Source organism: Ranitomeya imitator, chromosome 3, assembly GCF_032444005.1.
Source record: "Ranitomeya imitator isolate aRanImi1 chromosome 3, aRanImi1.pri, whole genome shotgun sequence".
In the NCBI taxonomy this organism is placed as follows: Eukaryota; Metazoa; Chordata; class Amphibia; order Anura; family Dendrobatidae; genus Ranitomeya; species Ranitomeya imitator.
Genome location: NC_091284.1, coordinates 682,713,802 through 682,735,228, shown reverse-complemented (window position 1 = coordinate 682,735,228; position 21,427 = coordinate 682,713,802). Strand labels below are relative to the sequence as shown.

Here is a 21,427-nt window from a genome sequence, read left to right as displayed (position 1 = left end):
ACCCCTTCAGTGAACACCGCAAAAAAAAAAAAAACAAGGCAAAAAACAACGCTTTATTATCATACAGGCGAACAAAAAGTGGAATAACACGCGATCAAAACGACGGATATAAATAACCATGGTACCGCTGAAAACGTCATCTTGTCCCGCAAAAAAAAAGCCACCATACAGCATCATCAGCAGAAAAATAAAAAAGTTATAGCTCTCAGAATAATGCGATGCAAAAACAATTATTTTTTTTATATAAAATAGTTTTTATTGTGTAAAAGCGCCAAAACATAAAAAAAATTACATAAATGAGGTATCGCTGTAATCGTACTGACCCGAAGAATAAAACTGCTTTATCCATTTTACCACACGTGGAACGGTATAAACGCCTCCCCCAAAAGAAATTCATGAATAGCTGGTTTTTGTTCATTCCGCCTCCCAAAAATCGGAATAAAAAGCGATCAAAAAATGTCATCTGCCCGAAAATGTTACCAATAAAAACGTCAACTCGTCCCGCAAAAAACAAGACCTCATATGACTCTGTGGGCCAAAATATGGATAAATTATAGCTCTCAAAATGTGGTGATGCAAAAACTATTTTTTGCAATAAAAAGCGTCTTTTAGTGTGTGACGGCTGCCAATCATAAAAATCCGCTAAAAAACACGCTATAAAAGTAAATCAAACCCCCCTTCATCACCCCCTTAGTTAGGGAAAAATAATAAAATGTAAAAAAATGTATTTATTTCCATTTTCCCGCTAGGGTTAGGTCTAGGGTTAGTGTTGGGGTTAGGGTTTCAGTTATAATTGGGGGTTTCCACTGTTTAGGCACATCAGGGGCTCTCCAAACGCGACATGGCGTCCGATCTCAATTCCAGCCAATTCTGCTTTGAAAAAGTAAAACAGGGCTCCTTCCCTTCCGAGTTCTCCTGTGTGCCCAAACAGTGGTTCCCCCCAACATATGGGGTATCAGCGTTCTCAGGACAAGTTGGACAACAACTTTTGGGGTCCAATTTGTCCTGTTACCCTTGGGAAAATAAAAACATAGGGGACAAAATATCATTTTCGTGGAAAAAAAATATTTTTTATTTTCACGGCTCTGCGTTATAAACTGTAGTGAAACACTTGTTGGTTCAAAGCTCTCACAACACATCTAGATAAGTTCCTTGGGGGGTCTAGTTTCCAATATGGGGTCACTTGTGGGGGGTTTCTACTGTTTAGGTACATCAGGGGCTCTGCAAATGTAACATGACACCTGCAGTCCATTCCGTCTAAGTCTGCATTTCAAATGGTGCTCCTTCCCTTCAGAGCTCTGCCATGCACTCAAACGGTGGTTCTCCCCCACATGTGGGGTATCAGCGTACTCAGGACAAATTGGACAATAACATTTGTGGTCCAATTTCTCCTGTTACCCTTGGGAAAAAAAAAATTGCGGGCTAAAACATCATTTTGTGGAAAGAAAAAAATGATTTTTTAATTTTCACAATGCTACATTCTAAACTTTAGTGAAACAATTGGGGGTTAAAAGTGCTCACCACACATCTAGATAAGTTCCTTAGGGGGTCTTCTTTCCAAAATGGGGTCACTTGTGGGGGGTTTCCACTGTTAAGGCACGTCAGGGGCTCTCCAAATGCGACATGGCGTCCGATCTCAATTCCAGCCAATTTTGCATTGAAAAGTCAAATGGCACTCCTTCCCTTCCGAGCTCTGCCATGCGCTCAAACAGTGGTTTATCCCCATATATGAAGTATCGACGTACTCAGGACAAATTGCACAACAACTTTTGTGGTCCAATTTATCCTTTTACCCTTGGGAAAATAGAAACTTGGGGCAAAAAGATCATTTTTTGTGAAAATTAATATAAATTTTTTTTTTACGGCTCTACAGTATAAACTTCTGTGAAGCACTTGGAGGTTCAAAGTGCTCACCACACATCTAGATTAGTTCCTTAGGGGGTCTACTTTCCAAAATGGTGTCACTTGTGGGGGTTTCCACTGTTTAGGCACATCAGGGGCTCTCCAATCGTGACATGGGCTCTGATCTCAATTCCAGCAAATCTTGCATTGAAAAGTCAAATGGCGCTCCTTCCCTTCCGAGCTCTGCCATGTGCCCAAACAGTGGTTTACCCCCACATATGGGGTATCAGCGTACTAAGGACAAATTGTACAATGACTTTTGTGGTCCAATTTCTCCTGTTACCCTTAGTAAAATGAAACAAATAGGACCTGAAGTAAAAATTTTGTGAAAAAAAAGTTAAATGTTCAATTTTTTTAAACATTCAAAAAATTCCTGTGAAGCACCTGAAGGGTTAATAAACTTTTTGAATGTGGTTTTGAGCACCTTGAGGGGTGCAGTTTTTAGAATGGTGTCACTTTTGGGCATTTTCTGTCATATAGACCCCTCAAAGTCACTTCAAGTGTGAGGTGGTCCGTAAAAAAATGGTTTTGCAAATTTTGTTGCAAAAATGAGAAATCGCTGGTCAACTTTTAACCCTTATAACGTCCTAACAAAAAAAAATTATGTTTCCAAAATTGTGCTGATGTAAAGCAGACATGTGGGAAATGTTGTTTATTAAAGGGACTCTGTCACCTGAATTTGGCGGGACTGGTTTTGGGTCATATGGGCGGAGTTTTCGGGTGTTTGATTCACCCTTTCCTTACCCGCTGGCTGCATGCTGGCTGCAATATTGGATTGAAGTTCATTCTCTGTCCTCCATAGTACACGCCTGTGCAAAGCAATCTTGCCTTGTGCAGGCGTGTACTATGGAGGACAGAGAATGAACTTCAATCCAATATTGCAGCCAGCATGCAGCCAGCGGGTAAGGAAAGGGTGAATCAAACACCCAAAAACTCCGCCCATATGACCCAAAACCAGTCCCGCCAAATTCAGGTGACAGGTTCCCTTTAACTATATTATGTGATATAACTCTCTAATTTAAGGGCATAAAAACTAAGAGTTTGAAAATTGCTAAATTTTCATAATTTCCGACAAATTTTTGTTTTTTTCACAAATAAATGCAAGTCATATCGAAGAAGTTTTACCACTATCATGAAGTACAATACAGGTCCTTCTAAAAAAATTAGCATATAGTGTTAAATTTCATTATTTACCATAATGTAATGATTACAATTAAACTTTCATATATTATAGATTCATTATCCACCAACTGAAATTTGTCAGGTCTTTTATTGTTTTAATACTGATGATTTTGGCATACAACTCCTGATAACCCAAAAAACCTGTCTCAATAAATTAGCATATCAAGAAAAGGTTCTCTAAACGACCTATTACCCTAATCTTCTGAATCAACTAATTAACTCTAAACACATGCAAAAGATACCTGAGGCTTTTATAAACTCCCTGCCTGGTTCATTACTCAAAACCCCCATCATGGGTAAGACTAGCGACCTGACAGATGTCAAGAAGGCCATCATTGACACCCTCAAGCAAGAGGGTAAGACCCAGAAAGAAATTTCTCAACAAATAGGCTGTTCCCAGAGTGCTGTATCAAGGCACCTCAATGGTAAGTCTGTTGGAAGGAAACAATGTGGCAGAAAACGCTGTACAATGAGAAGAGGAGACCGGACCCTGAGGAAGATTGTGGAGAAGTGGAAACATCCAGAGCCACCGTGCACAGGCGTGTGCAGGAAATGGGCTACAGGTGCCGCATTCCCCAGGTAAAGCCACTTTTGAACCATAAACAGCGGCAGAGGCGCCTGACCTGGGCTACAGAGAAGCAGCACTGGACTGTTGCTAAGTGGTCCCAAGTACTTTTTTCTGATGAAAGCAAATTTTGCATGTCATTCGGAAATCAAGGTGCCAGAGTCTGGAGGAAGACTGGGGAGAAGGAAATGCCAAAATGCCTGAAGTCCAGTGTCAAGTACCCACAGTCAGTGATGGTGTGGGGTGCCATGTCAGCTGCTGGTGTTGGTCCACTGTGTTTCATCAAGGGCAGGGTCAATGCAGCTAGCTATCAGGAGATTTTGGAGCACTTCATGCTTCCATCGGCTGAAATGCTTTATGGAGATGAAGATTTCATTTTTCAGCACGACCTGGCACCTGCTCACAGTGCCAAAACCACTGGTAAATGGTTTACTGACCATGGTATTACTGTGCTCAATTGGCCTGCCAACTCTCCTGACCTGAACCCCATAGAGAATCTGTGGGATATTGTGAAGAGAAAGTTGAGAGACGCAAGACCCAACACTCTGGATGAGCTTAAGGCCGCTATTGAAGCATCCTGGGCCTCCATAACATCTCAGCAGTGTCACAGGCTGATTGCCTCCATGCCACGCCGCATTGAAGCAGTCATTTCTGCCAAAGGATTCCCGACCAAGTATTGAGTGCATAACTGAACATTATTATTTGATAGTTTTTTTGTTTGCTATTAAAAAACACTTTTATTTGATTGGATGGGTGAAATATGCTAATTTATTGAGACAGGTTTTTTGGGTTATCAGGAGTTGTATGCCAAAATCATTAGTATTAAAACAATAAAAGACCTGACAAATTTCAGTTGGTGGATAATGAATCTATAATATATGAAAGTTTAATTGTAATCATTACATTATGGTAAATAATGAAATGTAACACTATATGCTAATTTTTTGAGAAGGACCTGTATGTCACGAGAAAACTTTGTCAGAATCACCAGGATCCGTTGAAGCGTTTCAGAGTTATAACCTCATAAAGGGACAGTGGTCAGAATTGTAAAAATTGGCCCTGTCACTTAGGTGAAAACAGGCTTTGGGGTGAAGGGGTTAATGAAGCTCCTTCGCCTATCGGTAAGGCAGGCATGCGTGCAAAATGCCTAACTTCTTGGACTTGGCACTGAAGGGGTTGATTCTGTATTCATAGGTTTGTAGAACAATAGGATTAAGGTCTTTTTCTCAACACTGTTCATGTTGTAACATTTTTGCCGTGAAGAAGAGGCTGGGACCTCTGCGGAGTCAAATTCAGTTTTGAGAACTGCGGAAGTAAAGCGAGCGTCTGTGATAATATAGGAGAGAAACTGCCCACTAATCCTACAGAAACCTCTGGAAGAGCATGGCATTATGAATGTTACACATATACAGCCTTTATTCTACTGAGTTAAACAACTCGGCTTTATCTCATGATGGAAGAACCTTTGGATGGTAAAATATTTTCCTCAAAAAGCAGTTTATTGAAAAAAATCCGATTTAAATAAAAAAAATCCGATTTAAATAAAAAAAATCCGATTTTTTTTTTTATTTTTTATTTTTTTTATTTATTTTTTTATTTAAAAAAAAAAAAAAAAAAAACATTGATTTTTATCCACCCTGGTTATAACTCTGGAACACTTCAACGGATCCCGGTGATTCTGAGATTTTCTCGTGACATATTGTACTTCATGATAGTGGTAAAATTTCTTTGCTATTACCTGCGTTTGTGTGAAAAAAACGGAAATTTGGCGAAAATTTAGAAAATTTTGCAATTTTCCAACTTTGAATTTTTATGCCCTTAAATCACAGAGATGTCACACAAAATGCTTAATAAGTAACATTTCCCACATGTCTACTTTACATCAGCACAATTTTAGAACCAACATTTTTTGTTAGGGAGTTATAAGGGTTAAAAGTTGACCAGCAATTTCTCATTTTTACAACACCATTTTCTTTTTAGTTTTAGGGACCACATCACATTTGTAGTCATTTTTAGGGGTCTATATGATAGAAAATAACCAAGTGTGACACCATTCTAAAATCTGCACCCCTCAAGGTGCTCAAAACCACATTCAAGAAGTTCAAGAAGTTTATTAACCCTTCAGGTGTTTCACAGGAATTTTTGTAATGTTTAAATAAAAATGAACATTTAACTTTTTTTCACAAAAAATTTACTTCAGCTCCAATTTGTTTTATTTTCCCAAGGGTAAGAGAAGAAATTGGACCCCAAAAGTTGTTTTGCAATTTGTCCTGAGTACGCTGATACCCCATATGTGGGGGTAAACCACTGTTTGGGCGCATGGCAGAGCTCGGAAGGGAAGAAGCGCCGTTTGACTTTTCAATGCAAAATTGACTGGAATTGAGATGGGATGCCATGTTGCCTTTGGAGAGCCCTGATGTGCCTAAACAGTGGAAACCCCCAATTCTAACTGAAACCCTAACCTCAACCACACCCCTAACCCCAACACACCCCTAACCCTTATCCCAACCGTAAATGTAATCCTAACCCTAATGGGAAAATGGAAATAAATTAAAAAAAAATCATTTTTCCCTAACTAAGGGGGTGATGAAGGGGGTTTTTATTTACTATTTATAGCGGGTTTTTTAGCGGATTTTTATGATTGGCAGCCGTCACACACTAAAAGATGCTTTTTATTGCAAAAAATATTTTTTGCGTTAACATATTTTGAGAGCTATAATTTTTCCATATTTTGGTCCACAGAGTCATGTGAGGTCTTGTTTTTTGCGGGAAGAGTTGACTTTTTTATTGGTAACATTTTTGGGCGCGTGACATTTTTGTATTCCGATTTTTGTGAGACAGAAGCACCAAAAACCAGCTATTCATGAATATCTTTTTTTTTTTGGGGGGGGGGGGGGGCGTTTATACCGTTCCGCGTTTGATAAAATGGATGAAGCAGTTTTATTCTTTGGGTCAGAACGATTACAGCGATACCTCATTTATATCATTTTTTTATGTTTTGGCGCTTTTATACGATAAAAACTATTTTATAGAAAAAGTAATTATTTTTGCCTCGCTTTATTCTGAGGACTATAACTTTTTTATTTTTTTGCTGATGATGCTGTATGGCGGCTCGTTTTTTGTGGGACAAGATGACGTTTTCAGCGGTACCATGGTTATTTATATCCATCTTTTTGATCGCGTGTTATTCCACTTTTTGTTCGGCGGTATGATAATAAAGCGTTGTTTTTTTGCCCTTTTTTTTACGGTGTTCTCTGAAGGGGTTAACTAGTGGGACAGTTTTATAGGTTGGGTTGTTACGGACGCGGCGATACTAAATATGTGTACATTTTATTGTTGTTTTTTTTTTCTTTTTGTAGATAAAGAAATGTATTTATGGGAACAATATTTTTATAAAAAATATAGAATGTGTGTATATATATATATATATATATATATATATTTTACACATCTGAATTTTTTTTTATACTGTAACATTGCCCCGGGGGGCATTGTGTTATAGTGTAAAATCACTGATCTGACACTTTGCAATGCACTATGCCAGATCAGCGATCTGACGTGCACTGCAGAGAGGCTTCCCGGTGCCTGCTCTGAGCATGCGCTGGTAAGCCACCTCCCTGCAGGACCCGGATGCAGCCCCCCGGCCATTTTGGATCCGGGGCATGCACGGAGAAGTAGGTAAGAGACCCTCGGAGCAACACTATCACATCGCATTGCTCCGAGGGTCTCAGGGAAGCATGCAGGGAGCCCCCTCCCTGCACGATGCTTCCCTATGCCGTCGGAACACTGTGATCATGTTTGATCGCAGTGTTTCGGGGGTTAATGTGCCAGGAGTGGTCCGTGACCGCTCCTGGCACGTAGTGCTAGATGTCAGCTGCGATAGTCAGCTGACACCCGGCCGCGATTGTCCGCGCTCCCCCCGTGAGCGCAGCCGATCGCTATGACGTACTATCCCATCGGTGGGCATACGGGCCCACCCCATCTCGACGGGATAGTACGTCACATGTCAGAAAGGGGTTAAAAAAATGAAATTGGAAGTGTACATACACTATATAAAAAGACAACTCTGCAGGTTTTTCTCAATATCTGACATGAAATCAGAATAAACCTTCCCGGTTTAGGACAATTAGGATTACCATAATCATTAATATTTGCCAAATGCCAGAATAATGAGAGAGAGGGAGAATGTTTTAAGGCATTTTTATTACTTACTGCAAAGTCAAAAGTTTACATTCATTTCATTAGTAAGTGGTACCATTGCCCGTAAACTAATAACTTGGGTCCACCTTTAGGGTATCCTTCCACAAGCTTCTTACATTAGTTGGTCGGAATTTGAGCCCATTCAGTTACAACTGTATATAGTGTACTAGTAAAACTATTACAATTAAAGCTCTGTAGTTTTTTTTAATATTACAGAGCCCTTATAAATACAAGCAAATCAGTGGCTTTCCGGGTTCTGAGACCTCCATCAAGTGCTCAAACCACCCCCTTCTTTTTCCCCAAAAGGTGCACAGCAGAGAGGAGCACACAGACTGGGCTGCAAATTCAAAAGAAAAGCATAAGCTATGAACCCTATACTTTTCATTTAAGGTACCTTCTCACTGATCAACTTTCCAACGATCACGACCAGCGATACGACCTGGTCGTGATCGTTGGTAAGTCCTTGTGTGGTCGCTGGGGAGCTGTCACACAGACAGCTCTCTCCAGCGACCAACGATCCGGGGAAAGACTTCGGCATCGTTGAAACTGTCTTCAACGATGCCGAAGTCCCCGGGTAACCAGGGTAAACATCGGGTTACTAAGCGCAGGGCCACGCTTAGTAACCCGATATTTACCCTGGTTACCATTGTAAAAGTAAAAAAACAAAAAAACACTACATACTTGCATTCTGGTGTCTGTCGCATCCCTCGCCCTCAGCTTCCCGCACTGACTGTGTGAGCGCTGGCCGTAAAGCAGAGCACAGCGGTGACGTCACCGCTGTGCTTTACGGCCGGCGCTCACAGTCAGTGCGGGAAGCTGAGGGCGAGGGACTTGACAGACACCGGAATGTAAGTATGTAGTGTTTTTTTTTTTTTTTTACTTTTACAATGGTAACCAGGGTAAATATCGGGTTACTAAGCGTGGCCCTGCGATTAGTAACCCGATGTTTACCTTGGTTACCCGGGGACTCATTGTCACGCCGATCCAGAGATGACAGCGGGTGACCTGACGACAAAATAAAGTTCTGGCCTTCTAGCTCCGACCAGCGATGTCACAGCAGGATCCTGATCGCTGCTGCGTGTCAAACACAACGAGATCACTATCCAGGACGCTGCAACGTCACGGATCGCTATCGTTATCGTTCAAAAGTTGCTCAGTGTGAAGGTACCTTTAGTCTGTTCCCTGCTATGGGTGCTCTTGGCAGGTGAGAGCTATGCCCTCCTATCTGATGAGCTGTATATCTCTCCAGTGAGTAAAAAGGAGGGTCATGAGTGAACAACGGGAGTCTTGAGAACCAGGTCCCCCTGATTTTCTTGTATTTATATTTATGTAATATGAAAAACATAAAGGTTTAATTACTCCTTAAAGGGGTTGTGTCATGAACAAAAGTACATAGACTATACAGACTGGACAGCACTGGATCACCGCTAATATTGTTTGTTTTTTTTCTTTGAGATAAAATATTGTTTAACCCCTTCCCGACCCATGACGCCACGTAGGCGTCATGAAAGTCGGTGCCAATCCGACCCATGACGCCTATGTGGCGTCATGGAAAGATCGCGTCCCTGCAGATCGGGTGAAAGGGTTAACTCCCATTTCACCCGATCTGCAGGGACAGGGGGAGTGGTAGTTTAGCCCAGGGGGGGTGGCTTCACCCCCCCGTGGCTACGATCGCTCTGATTGGCAGTTTCACTTTCAACAGCCAATCAGAGCGATTTGTAATATTTCACCTATTATAACTGGTGAAATATTACAATCCAGCCATGGCCGATGCTGCAATATCATCGGCCATGGCTGGAAACACTAATGTGCCCCCACCCCACCGATCGCTCCCCCAGCCCTCCGATCTGTCCGGTACACTGCTCCGGCTCCCCTCCGTCCTGTGCTCCGCTCCCCCCGTGCTCTTGTCCGCTCCCCCCGTGCTCCAATCACCCTCCCCGTGCTCCAATCACCCCCCCTGCACTCCGATCCACCCCCCCGTGCTCCGTTCCACCCCCCCCCCCCGTGCTCCGTTCCACCCCTCCCGCGCTCCGATCCACCCCCCCCCCCCATGCTCCGATTTCCCCCCACCCCATCATACTTACCGATCCTGCCGGGGTCCGTCCGTCTTCTCCCTGGGCGCCGCCATCTTCCAAAATGGCGGGCGCATGCGCAGTGCGCCCGCCGAATCTGCCGGCCGGCAGATTCGTTCCAAAGTGCATTATAATCTATCTCAGTGATCAAATCTCAGTGATCAAAATAAAAAAAAATAATAAATGACCCCCCCCCCCCCCCTTTGTCACCCCCATAGGTAGGGACAATAAAAAAATAAAGAATTTTTTTTCCCCACTAATGTTAGAATAGGGTTAGGGGTAGGGTTAGGGTTAGGGCTATGGTTAGGGTTAGGGTATCGGTATGTGCACACGTATTCTGGTCCTCTGCGGATTTTTCCGCTGTGGATTTGATAAATCCGCAGTGCTAAACCGCTGCGGATTTATGGCGGATTTACCGCATTTTTTCTGCGCATTTCACTGCGGTTTTACAACTGCGATTTTCTATTTGAGCAGTTGTAAAACCGCTGCGGAATCCGCACAAAGTGACATGCTGCGGAATGTAAACCGCTGCGTTTCCGTGCAGTTTTTCTGCAGCATGTGTACAGCGATTTTTGTTTCCCATAGGTTTACATTGAACTGTAAACTCATGGGAAACTGCTGCGGATCCGCAGCGTTATCCGCAGTGTGTGCACATACCTTTAGAATTAGGCTATGTGCACACGGTGCGGATTTGGCTGCGGATCCGCAGCGGATTTGGCTGCGGATCCGCAGCAGTGTTCCATCAGGTTTACAGTACCATGTAAACCTATGGAAAACCAAATCCGCTGTGCCCATGGTGCGGAAAATACCGCGCGGAAACGCTGCGTTGTATTTTCCGCAGCATGTCAATTCTTTGTGCGGATTCCGCAGCGTTTTACACCTGTTCCTCAATAGGAATCCGCAGGTGAAATCCGCACAAAAAACACTGGAAATCCGCGGTAAATCCACAGGTAAAACGCAGTGCCTTTTACCCGCGGATTTTTCAAAAATGATGCTGAAAAATCTCACACGAATCCGCAACGTGGGCACATAGCCTTAGGGTTAGGGCTGGAATTAGGGTTGTGGTTAGGGGGTGTGATTAGGGTTATGGCTACAGTTGGGATTACAGTTAGGGGTGTGCTGGGGATATTGTTGGAGGTAGAATTGAGGGGTTACCACTGTTTAGGCACATCAGGGGTCTCCAAACGCAACATGGCGCCATCATTTATTCCAGCCAATCTCGTATTCAAAAAGTCAAATGGTGCTCCCTCAATTCCGAGCCCCGACGTGTGCCCAAACAGTGGTTTACCCCCACATATGGGGTACCAGCATACTCAGGATAAACTGCGCAACAATTACTGGGGTCCAATTTCTCCAGTTACCCTTGTGAAAATAAAAAAAATGCTTGCTAAAACATCATTTTTGAGGAAAGAAAAATGATTTTTTATTTTCACGGCTCTGCGTTGTAAACGTCTGTGACGCACTTGGGGGATCAAAGTGCTCACCACATATCTAGATAAGTTCCTTTCGGGGTCTAGTTTCCAAAATGGGGTCCCTTGTGGGGGGTTTCTACTGTTTAGCCACATCAGGGGCTCTGCAAACGCAACGTGACGCCCGCAGAGCATTCCATCAAAGTCTGCATTTCAAAACGTCACTACTTCAATTCCGAGCCCCGGCATGTGCCCAAACAGTAGTTTACCCCCACATATGGGGTATAACCGTACTCAGGAGAAACTGGACAACAAATATTGGGGTCAAATTTCTCCTGTTACCGTTGGGAAAATAAAAAATTGCAGGCTAAAAGATCATTTTTGAGAAAATTTTTTATTTTTATTTTCATGGCTCTGCGTTATAAACTTCTGTGAAGCACTTGGGGGTTCAAAGTCCTCACCACACATCTAGATTAGTTCCTTTGGGGGTCTAGTTTCCAAAATGGGGTCATTTCTGGGTGATCTCCAATGTTTAGGCACACAGGGGCTCTCCAAACGTGACATGGTGTCCGCTAATGACTGGAGCTAATTTTCCATTTAAAAGGCCAAATGGCGTGCCTTCCCTTCCGAGCCCTGATGTGCGCCCAAACAGTGGTTTACCCCCACATATGGGGTATCAGCGTACTCAGGACAAATTGGACAACAACATTTGGGGTCCAATTTCTCCTACTACCCTTGGCAAAATAGGAAATTCCAGGCTAAAAAATCATTTTTGAGGAAAGAAAAATTATTTTTTATTTTCATGGCTCTGCGTTATAAACTTCTGTGAAGCACCTGGGGGTTTAAAGTGCTCAATATGCATCTAGATAAGTTCCTTGGGGGGTCTAGTTTCCAAAATGGGGTCACTTGTGGGGGAGCTCCAATGTTTAGGCACACAGGGTCTCTCCAAACGCGACATGGTGTCCGCTAACAATTGGAGCTAATTTTCCATTCAAAAAGTCAAATGGCGCTCCTTCCCTTCCGAGCCCTGCCGAGTGCCCAAACAGTGGTTTACCCCCACATGTGAGGTATTGCTGTACTCGGGAGAAATTGCCCAACAAATTTTATGATCCATTTTATCCTATTGCCCATGTGAAAATGATAAAATTGAGGCGAAAATAATTTTTTTGTGAAAAAAAAGTACTTTTTCATTTTTACAGATCAATTCGTGAAGCACCTGAGGGTTTAAAGTGCTCACTTGGGGGGTCCAAAATGGGGTCACTTGTGGGGGAGCGCCAATGTTTAGGCACACAGGTGCTCTCCAAACGCGACATGGTGTCCGCTAACAATGGAGATAATTTTTCATTCAAAAAGTTAAATGGCGCTCCTTCCCTTCCGAGCCTTACCATGTGCCCAAACAGTGGTTTACCCCCACATGTAAGGTATCAGCGTACTCGGGAGAAATTGGACAACAACTTTCGTGGTTCAGTTTCTCCTTTTACCATTGGGAAAATAAAAAAATTGTTGCTAAAAGATAATTTTTGTGACTAAAAAGTTAAATGTTCATTTTTTCCTTCCATGTTGCTTCTGCTGCTGTGAAGCACCTGAAGGGTTAATAAACTTCTTGAATGTGGTTTTGAGTACCTTGAGGGGTGCAGTTTTTAGAATGGTGTCACTTTTGGGTATTTTCAGCCATATAGACCCCTCAAACTGACTTCAAAAGTGAGGTGGTCCCTAAAAAAAAATGGTTTTGGAAATTTCGTTGTAAAAATGAGAAATCGCTGGTCAAATTTTAACCCTTATAACTTCCTAGCAAAAAAAAATTTTGTTTCCAAAATTGTGCTGATGTAAAGTAGACGTGTGGGAAATGTTATTTATTAACTATTTTGTGTCACATATCTCTCTGGTTTAACAGAATAAAAATTCAAAATGTGAAAATTGCGAAATTTTCAAAATTTTCGCCAAATTTCCGTTTTTATCACAAATAAACGCAGAATTTATTGACCTAAATTTACCACTAACATGAAGCCCAATATGTCACGAAAAAACAATCTCAGAACCGCTAGGATCCGTTGAAGCGTTCCTGAGTTATTACCTCATAAAGGGACACTGGTCAGAATTGCAAAAAACGGCAAGGTCTTTAAGGTCAAAATAGGCTGGGTCATGAAGGGGTTAAAAACAGGGAAATGGTTTACCTCACAAAAAGAATCAGCTGTAATGTCTGTATTTTTTTTTGTCCCCCCTGCCCAGGAGCTGTGGTATGATCAGGCCATGTCCCTGTACAGTCAGACACGGCCATTACACAGCAGGGGCACATTTATAAGATTATCTCAGCACAGGTTATTTAAACACATTCAATTGTGGAACTTATTATTAATCCAAGATATATTGTTTGATATGAACTTTTATTTGTGGCACAACCCCTTTAATGAAACTATTAGATCCCTATGAGTTTAGTCAAACCATTCTAGTTTACTAATCTGAGTACAATAATACTTTGTTCTTTTCTCACAATTCTTTTTGCAGCTAGCAGAGCTGAAGCAGGAATGCCTCGCCCGTGGTTTGGAGGTGAAGGGTAACAAGAGTGACCTGGTGAACAGACTTCAAGCATATATAGACGAACACGGTTGGCTAAAGCTCACGTTTTAACTCTTCACTGACTTTTATTAAAGGGTTATTCCAGTCTTTATAAATAGATCTTGTTGGATAGTGGTTTTTACTTTAAATTTTTATTTTAAATTTTACTCATTTAAAATTTCAGCTGTTCTTGAGATAGTAACTTTTCTATTTACAGGTCAATGGCTTGGAGGCTGACAATTGTTGCAAGACAGCAGATTATACACAGTGCTTCCAAGATCTATAATATAACGCTGGGAGCGTCACTCTGTCCGAAGCCTTTATAGACTGCGCAGGCGCGACGCTCCAAGCGTTACATTATAGTGTCAGGAAAAAAAAATGGCCATGCACAGCAATTTGTTACTTACGCCATTCCTTTCCGCCCCGCCCTTTTTCTTCGTCCTCCTGCTGCCGGAGTCGGCACCTGCGCAGTCCGCGCTTTTCGGCGCCATTTTCTTGAAGACACACTGCAGGTGTGTCTTCAAGAAAATGGCGCCGGAAAGCGCGGACTGCGCAGGTGCTGATTCCGGCAGCAGGAGGACGAAGAAAATGGGCGGAAAGGAATGGTGTAAGTAACAAATTGCTGTGGCATGAAGCTGTGGCACTTCATGCCACAGCAATTTGTTACTTGCGCCACCTGATTCCTTTCCGCCGCCATTTTCTTGGTCCTCCTGCTGGCGGAATCGGCGCCTGCGCAGTCCGCGCTTTCCGGCGCCATTTCCTTGAAGACACCGTGTCTTCAAGGAAATGGCGCCGGAAAGCGCGGACTGCGCAGGCGCCGATTCCGCCAGCAGGAGGACCAAGAAAATGGCGGCGGAAAGGAATCAGGTGGCGCAAGTAACAAATTGCTGTGGCATGAGGCAGTGGCACTTCATGCCACAGCTATTTGTTACTTACGCCACCTGATACGGGGCATATATTATGGAGCAGCGTATGGGGCATATGGATGGGAGCAGCAAATTAAAGAACGGTGGCACAGAACGGGGGCGCAGGATGGGAGCAGCACACGACAGAATAGGGCAGCACATGACAGAACGGGGGTGCAGGATGGCAGCAGCACATGACAGAACGGGGGTGCAGGATGGGAGCAGCACATGACAGAATGGGGGCGCAGGATGGGAGCAGCACATGACAGAACCGGGGTGCAGGATGGGAGCAGCACATGACAGGATGGGAGCAGCCCATGATAGAACGGGGGCGCAGGATGGGAGCAGCACATGACAGAACGGGGGCGCAGGATGGGAACAGCACATGACAGAATGGGGGCGCAGGATGGGAACAGCACATGACAGAATGGGGCGGAGGATGGAGCAGCACATGACAGAATGGGGGTGCATGATGGCAGCAGCACATGACAGAACGGGGGCGCAGGATGGGAGCAGCACATGACAGAACGGTGGCGCAGGATGGGAGCAGCACATGACAGAACCGGGGCGCAGGATGGGAGCAGCACATGTCAGGATGGGGGCGCAGGATGGGAGCAGCACATGACAGAACGGTGGCGCAGGATGGGAGCAGCACATGACAGAACGGTGGCGCAGGATGGGAGCAGCACATGACAGAACGGTGGCGCAGGATGGGAGCAGCAAATGACAGAATGGAGGCGCAGGATGGGAGCAGCACATGACAGAATGGGGGCGCAGGATGGGAACAGCACATGACAGAATGGGGGCGCAGGATGGAGCAGCACATGTCAGAATGGGGGTGCATGATGGCAGCAGCACATGACAGAACGGGGGCGCAGGATGGGAGCAGCACATGACAGAACGGTGGCGCAGGATGGGAACAGCACATGACCGAACCGGGGCGCAGGATGGGAGCAGCACATGACAGGATGGGAGCAGCACATGACAGGACGGGGGAGCAGGATGGGAGCAGCAAATGACAGAATGGAGGCGCAGGATGGGAGCAGCACATGACAGAATGGGGGCGCAGGATGGAGCAGCACATGTCAGAATGGGGGCGCAGGATGGCAGCAGCACATGACAGAATGGGGGCGCAGGATGGGAGCAGCAAATGACAGGATGGGGACGCAGGATGGAGCAGCACATACCAGGATGGAGACCATATACCAATATAAATGCTCGCCACCCGGGCGTAGAACGGGTTCAATAGCTAGTATTCTATATTGGGCTTGTAAGCCCGGTTTTGGAGCTAGCTAGGATCACTAGAGCGTGTTGTTACCACCCTCAGTACAGTGCTTTCAAGCTAGACATTGTGGGCAGCCTCCTAGGCAAGGCGCTGTAAACATACGAAGTATGATAAAGGGGGTTGTCCACTTCTCGGACAATCCCTTCTCAATCACCATGCCCCCCCCCCCTCATAAAATAACATTCATCCTTGTTTGCAGCACCATTGTTTTTGCAAGCAGTATCAAACAATACCCATTTATGAAAAGGTAAAGGGGAATAACCCTTTAATATTTTTTTGGGGGGGGAACTAGATGCAATTTCTACACCATCCAATGCAATTGTACATCTTTTTTAAACCATTATTTTATTACTTTTCTTATTGTATATTTGAAATGAAACATAATACAACTTAACAAATAGCCTTGACTTGAAAATGTTGCTTAGTATAGTGCATGTGTTCTATGTAGTCTGTAACTATAGAACTATGTTCCTGTTTCCATAACTATGGAGACACGTAGATCTGCTTAGGAGATTGATACAGAAAATAGGTGTGACTATTTGCAAAGTAATGTTTTTTTTTATTTTGCAGCAATAACACTAAGTGGTTTTCAAATATCTGTATATTCATTTACAATGGGTTTTATTTCTTTGCAACATGGAAATGTATAAGCTTTGGAATAGACCTTTCTGTCAATGTGGTTTTTAGAAGATAAAGTTCCATAATAATTAAAAGGATTTTCTGGGAATAATAAATAAAGGAAATGTCATTAGAAATGAATTCCTAATTAGTTTTACTTAAGAAGTTACACACATTTTAAGGAGAAGCTTGAGCTGATAAATGGCAAATGAGCTTTAATGGGGATAAATGTAAGGTCATGCACTTGGGTAGAAGTAATAAGATGTATAATTATGTGCTTAATTCTAAAACTCTGGGCAAAACCGTCAATGAAAGAGACCTGGGTGGATGGGTGGATGACAAACTCATATTCAGTGGCCAGTGTCAGGCAGCTGCTACAAAGGCAAATAAAATAATGGGATGCAATAAAAGAGGCATAGATGCTCATGAGGAGAACATAATTTTACCTCTATATAAGTCACTTGTTCGACCACACTTAGAATACTGTGCACAGTTCTGGTCTCCGGTGTATAAGAAAGACATAGCTGAACTGGAGCGGGTGCAGAGAAGAGCGACCAAGGTTATTAGAGGACTGGGGGGTCTGCAATACCAAGATAGGTTATTACACTTGGGGCTATTTAGTTTGGAAAAACAAAGGCTACGGGGTGATCTTATTTTAACCCCTTCATGACCTTGGGTTTTCCGTGTTTGTTTTTCGCTCCCCTCCTTCCCAGAGCCATAACTTTTTTTTATTTTTACATCAATATGGTCACGTGAGGGCTTATTTTTTGCTAAACGAGTTGTACTTTTGAACGACATCATTGGTTTTACCATATCGTGTTTTAGAAAAGAAAAATTTCCATGTGCGGTGAAATTGCAAAAAAAAAAAGTGCAATCCCACACTTTTTTACTAGGTTCATTAAATGCTAAAACTGACCTGTCATTATGATTCACCAGGTCATTACGAGTTCATAGACACCAAACATGCCTAGGTTCTCTTTTATCTAAGTGGTGAAAAAAAAATTCTAAAATTGGTAAAAAAATAAAATTGCGCCATTTTCCGATACCCGTAGCATCTCCATTTTTCGTGATCTGGGGTCGGTTGAGGGCTTATTTTTTGCATTCCAAGCCGACGTTTTTATTGATGCCACTTTTGTGCAGATACGTTCTTTTGATCACCCGCTTTTGGATTTTAATGCAATGTCGCGGCGACCAAAAAAACAACGTAATTCTGGCGTTTCTAATTTTTTTCTCGCTACGCCATTTAGCTATTAGGTTAATCTTTTTTTTTTTTTTTTTTTTATTGGTCAGGCGATTCTGAACGCGGCGATACTACTGTAAATGGTGTAGGTTTGATTTTTTTTTTTTTTTTTTAAATTTTATAGAAGCTGGCATAACTCGATCGGCTCAGCTACATGGGAGCGATCATCTGGGTGGCACTTATAGCAATCCAGCATCAGCAACCATAGAGGTCTCAAGGACCTCTATGGTTACTATGCAGACGCATCGCTGACCCCCGATCATGTGATTCATCTGAAGATGCCATTACAGAATGGGTGCCAAGTTTAATTCTGTAGTGAGTACCTCTCTAGAAAAAGCAAACATGCCTGAATGATTAAAGGTATTTAGGAATTTATTATGACATTTCCTTTTTTTTCACTTTTTTTGCTTACCCCTTTTAAGGATAGAAAAGATGCAAATCCACCTTGTTCCACCCATTATCATGCGTTTTAGATCACTGGAATCTGTGCTGTCCTTTGGATAGGTCCTCAATGTCTGATCGGTGGGGGTCTGGCACCCCTGCTGGCGGCTGCTGGCCAGAAGTACTCGCTTGTGGAGCTGGCTATCTTATGACAGTGGCCGCCACATGGTACTAATTGATTTGAATAGGAGGCGGATGGGCAGTACCAAGCCTTGGCCACTATCAGAAGATGACCTGCTCCACAAGTGAGTACTTCTTGCTGGTGGCTGCCGCCGCCATTGTATCTAGGGATATTGGGACTTCTACCAATTGTATAAATAGCGTGCTCGAATTTCCTCTCCATTTAAAGTTTGGGCTGGATTGGCTAAAACAGTTGAGGTTTGTTTAACATCAGCATGATCATCAATATGCTGTTAGACCTATTGCACCTCTACTGATGAGAATGAGGTGACCATGGACTGACTTCTACTCTTGTCCATTGTCTCCGCCTCACCAAATATACAACTATAGATTCATGATTGCTGCTGTGTTGTGTACTGCTATAAGTAAGCCCCACAGCACCTTTATTTTGCTGATACATAATAGAGATTAGACTCCCAGACCCTATATATTCTACATTCATGGCTTATGTATGGGATAATCCATCAATGTCAGTTGTTTCTATTCTAAGTTTGAGGGTTTCCACTGTCTGTAAACGCTGCGGACTGGACACTGCATACAGCAACAGCGTCCAATCCACAGCAGCCTGATGTTACAGCATAGTGGGTGGTATTTTATGAAATCCCATCTCCACTATGCGTGCAGGGACGTCTCCGGCTTCCCTGCGTATACGCACATGTGGGGCGTCTTTCTAGACCGCAACATGTCTATTTTTTTTTCGGAGACGCTCAGTCTCCGCAAGATAAATATCACAGTCCAATGTATAGGATGCGGTAATTCTGCATGGTTCAATGAACAAATGCGGAATCATCATGCGTACAAAAGCCGGCAGCTTTTGGACAGAGCGGACATGTGCTGCGTCCAAAGCGCTGCCAATACTGACTGTGGAAACCTACCCTTGTACAAGGACCTAAGGATTAACGTTTCTGCTTGTGGAGAGTGACAGGCCAGGCTTGGCATGTCAGAATGAGGAGATTTATATACGCCAAAAACTTCTTTAAGACAAACGAGTTCTATATGTTTTAAAAATGTAAAGGACTTTTTTCAAGGGTTCCAATGTAACAAAGGAACAAAGATCATTATCTCTAAAATGTAGTTTTAATTGTCCTTTTTTGCAGCTGAAGAGGAGGCCAATGAAGTAGATGTCCTAGGAGATGACACTGAGGTAATTACAATGTTAATTTGCATTCTAACACGAGATTAAGCCAAGCTGCCAATCGATTGTGGCAGCATGATTGGACTACATTGCAGCAGGTTTACTAGTCTAGGGATCATTTCTTTCTGATAAAACTATAATTTTATCAAAAGTACAACAAGCAGCCCAGCAAGTGACACATCACTGCAGTCAGAGATTTGTTTCTACATTATGTTGCTCTCAGATTAGGTGACAAAATGCTGGTGATAGATTAATTTATAATGCTGAGATCAGTTTACACATTAATGTTTCAGACCTTGGTGCATGGACTGTGGCTACGGGTCTCCTAACCTGAAATCATAAGCCTTGTCAGGAGATACTCTGCAGTCTACCCAGACATCGAAACAGATGTGTGAATCCAGTCTTATGGATGCGACTTTCCTGGGGTGGCTGGAGGCAGATGTTTTTAGCTGGGGGGTGGTCAATAACCATGGTCCCTCTCCAGGCTATTAACGCCTTCATGACCTTGGGATTTTTTGTTTTTCAGTGTTCGTTTTTCGCTCCCCTCCTTCCCAGAGCCATAACTTTTTTATTTTTCCGTCAATATGGCCATGTGAGGGCTTATTTTTTGCGGGACGAGTTGTACTTTTGAACAACATCATTGGTTTTAGCATATCGTGTACTAGAAAACGGGGAAAAAATTCCAAGTGCGGTGAAATTGCAAAAAAAAGTGCAGTTCCACACTTGTTTTTTGTTTGGCCTTTTTGCTAGGTTCACTAAATGCTAAAACTGACCTGACATTATGATTCTCCAGGTCAGTACGAGTTCATAGACACCAAACATGACTAGGTTATTTTTTATCTAAGTGGTGAAAAAAATTTAAAACTTTGCTTAAAAAAAAAAAAAAGCGCCATTTTCTGATACTCGTAGCGTCTCCATTTTTCGTGATCTGGGGTCGGTTGAGGGCTTATTTTTTGCGTGCCGAGATGACGTTTTTAATGATAGCATTTCGGTGCAGATACGTTCTTTTGATCGCCTGTTATTGCATTTTAATGCAATGTCGCGGCGACCAAAAAAACGTAATTCTGGCATTTCGAATTTTTTTCCCGCTACGCTGTTTAGCGATCAGGTTAATGCTTTTTTTTAATTGATCGGGCGATTCTGAGCGCGGCGATACCAAATATGTGTAGATTTGATTTTTTTTTTTATGGATTAATTTTGATTGGGGCGAAAGGGGGTGATTTAAACTTTTATATTTTTTTTATTTTTTTAACATTTTTTTTCAACTTTTTTTTTCACTTTTGCCATGCTTCAATAGCTTCCATGGGAGGCTAGAAGCAGGCACAACTCGATCGCCTCTGCTACATAGCAGCGATCTGCTGATCGCTGCTATGTAGCAGAAATGCAGGTGTGCTGTGAGCGCCGACCACAGGGTGGCGCTCACAGCCACCGGCGATCAGTAACCATAGAGGTCTCAAGGACCTCTATGGTTACAATGGAGACGCATCGCCGACCCCCGATCATGTGACGGGGGTCGGCGATGACGTCATTTCCGGCCGCCCGGCCGGATGCGGTAGTTAAATGCCGCTGTCTGCAGATCGCGATTCTGCCCGCGTCTATTACGGGCACATTACGGGCTATTCAAAACAGCTGACATGTCCCGGCTTTGATGCGGGCTCACCGCGGAGCCCTGCATCAAAGCAGGGGATCTGACCTCGGACGTACTATCCTGTCCGAGGTCAGATAGGGGTTAATATC

General features: G+C 43.2%; 1 protein-coding gene across 1 annotated transcript in view; it reads left to right on the top strand.

Moving 5' to 3' along the window:
• SARNP (SAP domain containing ribonucleoprotein) overlaps positions 1 to 21,427 on the top strand; it is a 123,674-nt gene that overhangs the window by 9,468 nt on the left and 92,779 nt on the right. The window contains exons 2-3 of the mRNA XM_069758435.1: positions 13,836 to 13,935; positions 19,653 to 19,699. Of these exons, the coding sequence (XP_069614536.1) occupies positions 13,836 to 13,935; positions 19,653 to 19,699 (147 nt within the window). The remainder of the gene's footprint in view (positions 1 to 13,835; positions 13,936 to 19,652; positions 19,700 to 21,427) is intronic.